Below are 11636 nucleotides of genomic sequence, written 5' to 3'. Positions count from 1 at the left end.
GCGTGTGAATGTATAAACGAGAGGAATTAACTTAAAATTATTTGTAGAAAGGGGCTTTATGAAAGTAAGTACATTTACTTGAATTAGTTTACAGTGCAGCCCTGGCACATCTAATATGGCGGTGACGTCGACGTACGGCTCAGCGCTCGATGCGACGTCTACGTCTATGGAAGAAAGGCAGTAAAATTCGGCGCATGAAATAGACGTCAGAGGGTCTTCTGCGTGTTATACGAGCGTTCCTGCAATACGGACTGCGATTGGATACTGAAAGTGAAACTGCTTAGAACGTACAGCTGGAGAGACAGGTGTGAGATGACCAGAAGTAAACTATATGCTTGATTGTATGATTTTAAACGTTGGCTAACTTCCTCAACCATTATCGCGATATAGAAACAATATCTAATGGCGAGTACCTTGGTTCGGAGGTTCTTTCAGGCGTCCACTCACCTTGTAAGTTCAACAGGTTGTGGTGCGTTCGTGTGCCTGTTGTAACCGTGCATGGTTCCCTGCAGAGGTCCCCGCGTTGGAGCGGCTTGCTCTTGGCCAAGCGGGCTGAGGAAACAGCCAGGGCCAGACATTTCTCCAGCGATCCTCCGGAGACAATCAGCCGCTATCCAGTGCCTTACAAGAAAGACCTACCGTATGACATCGTGGAGCTGATGGAGGAAGTGGAGTCCAAAGTAGGAACAAAAATAAGCACGAGGTTGTGTAAATGCAAAAAAAAAACAAGTGTGTGGTTGCGTCATGTGTGTTTACAGGGCGGCTTCCTACCCAATGTCTTCAAAGTCCTCTCGCACAGGCCTGCAGAGTTTAGAGCTTTCTTCTCCTACTACAATGAACTCATGAACAAGGAGACAGGTGTGTGTTTTATTTGTATTTGAGGATGCAAAATAATGCACAAAACAAAAAATTAACACCTGTTCCATAGCACAGAGATTGCATATTACAATAGCAACCAAAATGGGGTCAACAAACATAAACGTAAGGCGTTCATCACATGCTTCTTCACAGAAATTGGCCCATTTTGATGGGTGATTTTATGAGTATACAGTCAAAATATGAAGAGAAAAAAGATGTATTCTAATGAGGAAAAAGTCACTATTTTATGAGAATAAACTTGTACTATTACGAGGAAAAAAATGTCACTGTAGTAGCTTAGCGTTGAAATATTATAGAAAAGAATACCTTATTTTTAAAAGTTGCAATAGTAGAAGAAACTAAACAAAATAAAGTTGTAATTTTTGGGAAAGTAAGTTTTGGGGGAAAAGTTATAATGTTATGGGAATAAAGTTCTAACATTCCGAAATGAAAATTTACAAAGATCATTTAAGGAAAAAGTTGAAATATTTGGAAAATTGGAAAAAAAAAAACAGCAGCAAAGGGGGGGGAGGAGCAAAGAGCGAAGTTGATGCTAATAATAGGCTTTTTCGCCTGTATCATAAAGCTAAGATGCATTTTTTTTCTTGAAATATTCATAACTTCTTAGCGTAGTTAAAAAAATATCAAAGTGGCCCTTGCACACATTCATTTTTCAGTACGTGGCCCTCGCTGGAAAAAGTTTGGACACCCCTGCATTAGACCAAAACTAGATAAACAAGACGATACAAAATCAAAAGTACGGCGTATATAAAAGGATTATACAAAACCAGAATATAGGAAAAAAAAGAGGCAATGCACAGTGAGCGCATTTGCATTTCATAGCTTTGGAATTCATTTACCTCGCAATCTAAACTCAATGCTGCAGGATTCTTTTGTCTTTCCAGGCAGATTAACCAAGGCGGATCGTGAGCTGATTGTGGTGGCCACCAGCAGACACAACAAGTGTCTTTACTGTGTTGTTTCCCATGGTGCGCTGCACCGCATCTACTCCAAGAACCCCACACTTTCAGACCAGGTACAGTACACCAGTTTATGCTTTCTGCCAAGTTAGATCCACTCGTGTGTCGTGTTTGACGTTCATCTACAGCAGGGGCGCCCAAAGTTTTTCTAGCGAGGGCCACGTAGTGAAAAATGAAAGGATGCCACTTCGATATTTTGTAAAGCAATGCAGGTAGATATGCTAAGACGTTATATTTCAAGAAAAAACTGCAGTGGGGGCAGCAGTCCCAGTAGGGAAGGTCCAGTTCTACCGGGAGGACACCAAGGCGTTCCCAGGCCAGCTGTGAGACATAATCCCCCCAGCGTGTCCTAGGTGTGCCCCGGGGCCTTCTCCTGGCTGGGCATGCCTGGAACACCTCACCAGGGAGACGTCCGGAAGGCATCCGGACCAGATGCCTCACCCTCTCACTTAGGGTGAGTCCATCCACCCTACGGAGGAAACTCATTTCAGCCGCTTGTATCCGCGATCTCGCTCTTTTGGTCACCACCCAAAGCTCATGGTCGTGGGTCAGGGTGGGAACATGGATCGACCGGAAAATTGAGAGCTTTGCCTTCCGGTTCAGATCTCTCTTCATCATGACAACCTGGTACAGCGACCGCATTAATGCAGACGCTGCGCCGATCCGCCTGTCGACCTCACGCTCCAACCTTCCCTCACTTGGGCAGGACCTCATTCCCAACCCGGAGGGAGCAATCCACCCTTTTCCGACTTTTTTTTCTCTTAGTATTGTGACTTTATTCTTGTAAAAATCCAGCAGTTTTTTTCCATTTCCGCTGTTGCTGTTTTTTCAATTTTCCAACTATTTCAACTTTATTCTTGCAAAAGTTGTTTTCGTAATTCTGACTTTATTCCCATGATATTTTGACTTTATTCTCATAACATTCTAACTTTTTCCGCAACCTAATTTTCCTAGAATTACAACTTTATTTAGTTTGTCATATTACAACTTTAAAAAATATATATATATTCTTATTTTGAGTTTGTCACACTAAACTGTTTCACATCACCAAATTTAAATATGAGTCGATGACAACACAACTGAACACAAAATGCAGTTTTTAAATGAAACTTTTTATTATTAAGGGAAAAAAAATCCAAACCTTCATGGCCCTGTGTGAAAAAGTGATTGCCCAATAAAGCTAATAACTGGTGGAGCCACGCTTAGCAGCAACAACTGCAATCAAGCATTTGTGATAACTTGCAATGAGTCTCTTACGGCGCTGGGGAGGAACTTTGGCCCACCCATCTTTGCAGGATTGTTGTCATTCAGCCACACTGGAGGGTTTTCCAGCATGAAGCGCCCTTTTAAGGTCATGCCACAGCATCTCAATAGGATTCAGGTCAGGACTTGGACTAGGCCACTCCAAAGTCTTCATTTTGTTTTTCTTCAGCCATTCAGAGGTTCTTTGGATGTTGTTGCGGCGTCTTTTGTCACCTCTTGGATGAGTCGTTGCTGCAGGCTTGGGGTCATTTTGGTTGGCTGGCCACTCCTCAGAAGGTTCACCGCTGTTCCATGTTTTGGCCCTTTGTGGATAATGGCTCTCACTGTGGTTGGCTGGAGTCCCAAAGCTTTAGAAATGGCTTGATAACATTTTCCAGACTGACAGATCTCAATTAATCTCAGTTAAGTTAGTTCAGTTGTGTTGTCATTGGCTAATATTTAAATTTGTTTGATGATCTGAAACATTTAAGTGTGACAAACGTGCAAAAAAGAAGTCAGAAAGGGGGCAAACACTTTCACACCTGAGACTTGGGTTATAGTCAGCGTGCGTCTTGTATAGCAGTATGAATTTACTAGCTACAGAAAATGACCCAACGCACTTGTCTTGCCTACAGCCAAGCATGCTTACTGCCATGCCAGCTGTACTGTACTAGACTGTACTTCCTGTCTGACTCATGCTCCGCCCAAACTGCTTTTCTCATGGAACCAGAATGGAAAACTCGTCTGTGGAGTTTTATTTGCCTGAAACTCCCGTTTTGCATGCAGTCGTCATGCGGCATGTTCACTGCAGACATGACAATATCCTCATGAGCTCCCGCTGACGTCTTCCGCCAGGTCGTCATCGACTACGAGAAGGCAGTGCTGCAACCCAGAGAGCGTGCCATGCTGGACTTCGCCATGGCCGTGTGCCGCGCCGACGCCATCACCGAGCGGCACTTTAAATCTTTAGAAGAGGCGGGCTTTGACCGTGAGGACGCCTGGGACATCGCCGCCATCGCCGCCTTCTTCGCCATGTCTAACCGTCTCGCCCACCTCACTGACATGCAGCCCAACCTGGAGTTTTATAGCATGGGGCGTGTACCGCGGGACAAGCGCAAAGACAGTGACAAGTGACATAACAGTCGGCCACACTAACGGCATGCAAAGATTTTATCACACAACGAAGCCATGCCTTTCTTTCAGTTGGTCTTTTCACTTTAGACTTAAATGCAAATCAGAGCCCATGCTTTGTAAAACTGGCGATGATTAAATACTGCATTATTTGGGATAAATTTAGTCTATTTTGCCTACAAAAGTGTAACATTTTAAATTATTTTTTTGTAATTAATCAATTAATAAAGTTTGAAAGCTGTGCTGATTCTTCCTGTGGTTTTCATTCATAAACAAGTTTTTTCAACACAGTAACTACAAGTATTTGCCGACACTAGAAGGCACCAGAGTATCATTCTGCAGTGTAACCCCCCCCCGCTCAACAGGATAGTATTAACTGTAATACACCATTGTTGTTGACATTATTTAGTCCTTTCCGTCTGGGTCTTTATAGTCATCACAGACATTTGCCGATGTAGTTCTGTATGTTTCTGTTGTTCTGTTCTTGTTGCTGCTGTTGTCCTTGTCTCTGTCTTTTTTTTTTTTTTGTCCCCCTCTTATCCCCGCACCCCCCCTCTGTTTTCTTTTCTCTTCTTCTCTGTCCCCGCCTGCTCCGGTCCGGCCGCTCCAAATTTGCATAATAACAAGCATCAAAGTCAAATAAATCCTGTATAACGGGAAGTGTATATCACACTTCTCCCTGGCAGAGTAAATCTGTTGAGCACTTGAGGGCATTTAGATCTACAATTCAATCTGCCTTAAAGGCTGGACAGGACAGGGGTAAAAAAAACAAACAAACTGTAATACACCAGCCACACACAATGTCAACGTTTCATGGCATCTTGACTCCCGGTGGAGCGTAATCACATGAACGCAACACGTTTCTTATTGTAGCCTTTATACACTGATGGATAAATCAATATGACTTTATCTTTGCTTTAAACTCCAGGGGGGGTCAGCTGCATGCTTTCTTTATTCTCCTGCAGCACATTAAATGACATTAAACAAGTCTAATAGGGCTTGATAAGGAGGCGATAAAGGATGGAATAGATGCAATCAGAGGTTTTCGTCCTATGTTATGTAACTGTCTACGCAGTTCCTGTCAGAACATACGCTCATGAGACACCCCTGATCAAACTTTTATGACCATTTAAGGACCTTTGGGTCCTTAATGATTTATTTGATTCATTCTTTTACCGTTTGAATGAAGTTTTAATTGTGTTTTATGTACACGGGATCCAACTATGTACATACTGTGAATCTCCACTCATATTTGGTTAGGTGTCTCTTGGCAAACCTGGTTAAATCTACAGTCTTCACTGTGTTCCATGGGCTTTCCCATTGTTATTGCCAGGACGGTTGGTGGATTCAGTGAGTGCTGGCAAGTCATTATTTTACGCTGCCAAAGAGGAACTTCTAGATGCAGTCAATCTTAAGCAACATGATGGGTTCGTAGGGTTTGGCCTTTTCAAGTTCTGACCACGACTTTAAGGCTTAATGACGGTTGTAAAAAAAAAACAAACACCCCAATATTCTACAAGTGATCATCCTCCACACACTCTTTCCCAAGCTCTCAGTGGAGAGGCGTTTCAGATTAGAGCGTTCCAGACTGATAATCTAAATGCACATTCACTCAGATTACTTCATCCCTGTGGATTACGGGTCATGTGCCATCTCGTATTTGCTCCGAGGGGAACGATTTAAGCGTGTACTATTTTGGTTTGCATCTGTTCTATTTGTGTCTTATATTGTATGTTTGTTTTCCCCCCTCATGGGAGTCCACGGCCTGATTTGCAGAGTCTCTGAGCATACACCGGGACTGATGACGCTGATATGGTTGTGTGTGTGTGTGTTGTTTATTTGGCGTCATCGGAAGCAACCTTGACACATTCACAGCACGTTGGTATGATGTATTGATTGAGTGGATTAGTGGAAACAATCTTTGAATTTTTTTTCACCCTTGAAAATTGGCGAGACCGCTTCTTGGCAAATGTTTGTTGTTGCGTGTGCCTTGAATATGAACTTGAATGCACGCTCTCCTGCTGTTGTATGACTTGACATGGCTCATGGAGTGTACAAAACACGGAGGCGATGCATCAGAGTAGCACTGAGGCTGTCCTGTTGTGTTCCAACAACAGCAATAAACATGTCATGACGGAATTCATGTAGTAAAAGCACAGCGGAAGATGAGCCCCAACACTGTGAAACACTGAGAAAAAGACACACCACTGCACTTTGGTCCAAAGATTATTCAAAATCTAGTCGTAATCAGTGTTTGGCAAATTACTTAAAAAAAGTGATTAGTTATAGTTCCTTTCTTAAAAAGGTAGTTAGCAACGGAATTACGTGATTACTATGTGATTATTGTGTTGTTGTTTTTTGGAAACCTTCAATTATGTTAAAGAATTCTGATGAAGGCCCTGTGCACACGGAAATTTTCGTGGGATTTTTATTTTGGTGGCCAGCGTTTTCAGATTTTCTCCAGTCTGGAAGCCATTTTTTAAAATGGCATTTCAGGTCTCCATGAACGCCGTTTCCGTGAGGATGAAAGGCTGAAACCATCAAATACTTTGCCGTTTTGACCTGAAAATGTTTCTGTGCGGATAGCCGGTTAGTTTTGAAAAATAAAATAAATTGTCCTGCTTCACTGCGTGCTGCCACGTTATCAAATTTAAGGCCAAAACAGTGTTTTTATTATTTATATGTTTTACTATTAACAGTGAACTTCTTTTCACACTTAGTTATAGAATAGTTAAGAATTCTAAAACCTTTGCGTTGCACCTCATTAAAGTTTGATTTATTTTATTTTTTTACTATTAGCAGTGGTTTACTTTTTTTTTTTTAACACTAGTGTGATTAAAAATTGCCTGTAAGGCTTTATGATGGAGGCAGTTGGACCCTCGACCAGACCATTCCTATTCCCATTATCTCCTATGGGCAACATTTTTTTCCAAACGCCAAACAAGATTGATTGTTTTCAACTGGAGAGGTTCTACTGTATGCAGCGGGGGTTTTATACTGGTTGATGCTTATGCAGAGGTCAGTGCTGTATTTCATGCTTAATCAATACTTTTGACTTTGCCTTGTCACGCATCAAAATGCTTATGGCATGAATTCAAAACAGGCAAAAGTTGCGTCCGTGTTTTCGTACAGCCGATCCCTGCATGTTTGCAATTCGAAAATAGGCTGTTTGTTCTTTGCTTATCGACCATGCTACTCACTTGGAACCGATGCACCCTGTTTTTCTTATTTTCTAGATATGCCACCATTTTTATCTCTGTCTGACGAGCGACCAGCTGCCCAATTTAGACTGGGGGGTGCCTAATATCCCAACAACTAAAAAAGGAAAGTCTGCGCCCATTGCACCCCCTCTCTGACATAAATCATAAAAGAGAGCGGAACAGAGTTTCTCAGTAGCGATCGACTGGACTTCGCTAAACCTACATTGGCCGCTAATCGCTCTCTCCAGCGCTGGCATTGCAATTACTTGTATCTACTCCTGTTTGAATGACATTGTAAACTGTCCCCGAGACTCCCAAACTCATTTCACAGCTGTTAGAATCAAATAATCCAAAGAAGTGAAAGATACTGTATATAACACTCTGATCTCAAACTTGCAGTGAGGTGAACACAAGTTGAATATGATCGTAAATCGTGACTGGAATTACAACAGACAAGCAGTGTTTATAGTTTGGAGAAACGCTGCAGGGCAGGGGAGCCTCGTACGACCGCTAGCCGCTTCGGAGTGAGGTGGAGACGGCCCCACAACAGGCGTAAGCCCGTGACTTTGATTCATCTGTGCTATCGATCATCATTATCATTCGTTATGTGTTTCATAAGTGTCTCAGGCATATTTGGGGCTTAAACCTGGATTTTAGCTTGTTAGCTTCCGTCGTCAGTTAACAATGGCAATTGAAGAGAGAGGGTTCTGGAGATGAATATCATAATTACAATCAGAGATGCAAAATATCTTTTTATCAAAGCGATACTGATCACTTTGTGTTGCTCATACGACGGTTTCAAATGTTAAGTCCAACCTTAAACCGTTCACGCTTATGGATCGGAGCTTCAGGACAAAATAAAAGCTATGTAGGGTAGAAATTCACTTTAAAATCTATCTGCAGGTGAAATTTCATTCAAATCTGATGGTGCGAAATATGTTATTTTTGGCCTGGAATTACTGTCTACGTACAATTTGTAGTGTGGCCTTGAAAACCAATCCAACCAAGAGTGCAAGGCATGCAGGAAAATGATGACACTTGATTTTCTTCCCTGGACTTTTAGATGATCAGAAAATGTAAATGGCTACTCTGACTTTTAAAACAAACGTCACAGCCGAGGCCTAATGGCAAGTGTTTCTCAGATGTTTTCCAATGTTGCACAACGTTGTTTACAGCACCGTTGACACGCTAATTGCTGATGCTGTATCAATTAGTGTTAATTCCACTACAGGAGATACAGTATCTTGATCGGCATCAGCTGATATCGGTATCGGAAATTGAGAGTTGGACATTATCGCCATACTGGATATCGGCAAAAAAGCCAATATCGGACATCCCTAAATCTCACATTGTACATCTTCCAAATGTATCCACACTCCCTCCAAAAAGTGCCTGTTTTGGTTCCTAAGTTTCTGTCATCCCGTGAAGTTGACATCAGCGTCCCACTGATCTCAGCAGTCTGACCGTTTGACACTCGGTGAACACACAATCTGCTCTCACGCACCCCCCCGCCGCGCACAGCTCGCGCCAATGTGTTTATATCCACGGCAACCGTGTTTGTGTTTATGAGCTGCGGCATCCCATCGTCTCGTTACGCCCCGCCACGCTTTGCGTCGTCAACACGTCACACCACACAACTTCCCGCTTGCCGGCCGACGCTCAAAGCAACAAAAGTCAACAGCGTATGTTTGCATGTTGTCACCGTATATTTGAGTGGCTTGAAGGTGTGATAGCAGAGAAAGCTCATCCTCAGCGGGAGCTTGCCACGCTGATGACGTCTGGGGGAGGCCCATCTGTTACCATAACTTGTCTGTGATCTTGTTGTCATATCAGCACAGAGAAAGAGCTCAGCAGGGGACAAAAGTTGGTTTATAATGCTGGCGTTTATAATTCTGTCGCCTCATGGTGCTTTATAGGTACTGCATTCATCCGTGTAAGTGTACATACTGCACATTAGGGATGGAACCGAGGGATCGGTGGTTTTGCGGTACACTGTGTGTGAGCACATGCCTGTCCAGCCTGGCGAAAAGTCCCACCCGTGCGGCCCCGCCCGTTTGTTTCGGCGCTAGGCGGATGCGACTCGGACCCAGCAGATCTCCTCAGCAACGCCGAGGTGCGGTGCACCTGTTTTTGAACATTCCATCCTTTGTAAATGGACAAAAATGAGTGCATACAATGAAAGCAACGTGCTGCCATCGTTCGGTAGAGATGAGAGCAGTTCAGCACGCTACAACTATAACGCTGCGCATGTGAGGAACTTTACTAAAAATAAAACAATCGTCACCCTGCTCAGACATTTACTGTTGCGCTTGCACCTTCCTACTTGTAAAAGGAAACACTGTACACCTGGGGTGTCTCAAGTGCAACCCGGGGGCCATTTTCAGCCCACAGCTTGTTCTTGTTGAGATACATTATTAAATATTACGCTAATTTGCTTTGTCACCTACAGCAGTGGTCCCCAACCCCCGAGCCGCGGGTCATTTGGTACCGCACCGCACAGAAAGAAAAAATAATTTCCATTATTTCATTTTTTTTAATGTTTTTTTTTTAAAAAGTGGCCGGATTCGGATGCATCACTTGATGCATGTCCAATTGTGCGTGTGCTAACTTTATCTCATGCCGCACAGATTTTTACCATTTTTCTTTGACCTCATATGTGGTGTCAAATGCTGATACTATGTGGGAATGCATAAAGGTAAGTTTTGATGACTTATTGAGTGCTAATGTGCACATTTGTCTCTAGTGAATTCATGCTAGCGCACTGCCTTTTCCCACACACGTCAAACAGCCATCTAATCATCTCTCTTGAAACACAATCCACAACTTGAACTTGTGGATTGTGGGTCGGCATTCATTTTGTGCTTTTAATTTGATGTTATTCATGTCTTAGTTTGACACAATACATAATAAATAAGATAAATTAGATCGCTATAATGTACGGACCCCCCAGCCCCGGTCCGCGGGAGATTTGTGGGAACACAAGCCGGTCCGTGGGTCAAAAAAGGTTGTGGACTACTGGCTATAATGTACATGTATTTATGAATGAAAACTGAAGTATTTGCGCATGCTTACTGAAGTGACTTACTAATGCTAATGAATATTTGATATGATACATAATGTATTGGTACAAATCTACAGTAGTTGCAAAAGTCATGCTTTGTGCAGCAGAAAAGCAGCATTATGGACAAAAGCTAACTTATGCTCATGCCGGTCCCGGCTCTGGATGGTGGTTTTTTTTTGTGTTCCTGTGCTAACTATACACTTTGTACACGCCTTGACTGTGTGATGGATATCAGAACATGGATACATACTGGAGCTATTTGCATACGGAGCATAAAACACTGGAGATAGGCCATGAATCCATACACTTGAATCTGAGCCGCCCCAAATTGAACAAGCTTTATCGAAAGGAATAATTATTTTTGGGAGAATGTCTTGTCTCTCAGACTTTAAGTGAACACCAACTGCATTTAAAGAGAGTGCGGACCTCCCCCAGGGCCGGTAGCCCAGTGTTACAGAAATGTTCACTCCCAGAAAAAAAATATATATATATTAAAATTCCACAATCGTGGTCTACCCCCTTCAGTGTCAGAGCAACTTTTGCAGAAGTTTGACTGGGAGGGGCTGAGCTTTTTCATTTTGGAGACTTGAAAGAGAACTCTGCAGCTCTTGCTTGTTTCCACCAGTGTATAATGGGCTATATGAGGGGTGTCCAAAGTGCGGCCCGGAGCCATTTGGGGCCCACGCTTGTTTCTTTGTTTATGGGCCCGCCACACATTGTAAATATCTAATTTAACAAGAAAGCTAAAAACAAGTCATCTGCAATCAGCAGCAATTTTGCAAAAACAAAGCCGTAATCCAACCAGAAAAAGTGGTAATTTTATGAGAATGTTGTGATATTATGAGGAAAATTTTACTAGCATAAAGTAGAAACATTAAAGACAGACGTTATCTTCTTAAAGTTGTCATAATATGAGAAAAAAAAGAAAATAACGTTTTTGGAAAATCAGGTTGCGGACAAAGTTTTAATGTTGCAAGAAAAAAATAGCAAAATGACAGGACTAAAGTTAAAGTTACAAGAACAAAAAAGAAGAAAGTCAAAATAGTTGAAAAAAAACTAACATTATGAGAATAAAGTCAAAATATGAAGAGAAGAAAGGTGTATTGAACAAGAAAAAGTCAGCCAAAAGTAATTTTACAGGAAAAGGTTGCAATCTAATGTGGG

General features: G+C 42.4%; 1 protein-coding gene across 3 annotated transcripts; it reads left to right on the top strand.

Annotated features, from left to right (window-relative positions):
- The first annotated feature begins 118 nt into the window (after window positions 1-118).
- Window positions 119-4471, top strand: si:ch211-175m2.5 (uncharacterized protein LOC568697 homolog). Of its 3 annotated transcripts, XM_054792106.1 has the most exons (6): window positions 119-305; window positions 391-450; window positions 513-680; window positions 759-858; window positions 1764-1894; window positions 3936-4471. In XM_054792106.1, the coding sequence occupies exons 2-6, from the start codon at window positions 403-405 to the stop codon at window positions 4212-4214; spliced, it is 726 nt and encodes a 241-aa protein (XP_054648081.1). In that variant the 5' UTR covers window positions 119-305; window positions 391-402; the 3' UTR covers window positions 4215-4471. The 3 variants fall into 3 exon arrangements, with proteins under 3 accessions (XP_054648081.1, XP_054648082.1, XP_054648080.1); XM_054792107.1 differs by lacking the exon at window positions 391-450; XM_054792105.1 differs by having other exon boundaries at window positions 120-450.
- Window positions 4472-11636: the final 7165 nt, after the last annotated feature.

This window comes from Dunckerocampus dactyliophorus, chromosome 11, assembly GCF_027744805.1.
Source record: "Dunckerocampus dactyliophorus isolate RoL2022-P2 chromosome 11, RoL_Ddac_1.1, whole genome shotgun sequence".
NCBI lineage: Eukaryota > Metazoa > Chordata > Actinopteri > Syngnathiformes > Syngnathidae > Dunckerocampus > Dunckerocampus dactyliophorus.
Note: the sequence above shows the minus strand (reverse complement) of the source record. Positions and strands in the feature narration are given on the sequence as shown.

Coding starts and splice junctions, on each gene's coding strand:
- si:ch211-175m2.5 (XM_054792106.1), top strand. CDS start 403: ATGGCGAGTACCTTGGTTCGGAGGTTCTTTCAGGCGTCCACTCACCTT. Junction 681..758: donor TGGAGGAAGTGGAGTCCAAA/GTAGGAACAAAA, acceptor GTGTGTTTACAG/GGCGGCTTCCTACCCAATGT. Junction 859..1,763: donor ACTCATGAACAAGGAGACAG/GTGTGTGTTTTA, acceptor TTGTCTTTCCAG/GCAGATTAACCAAGGCGGAT.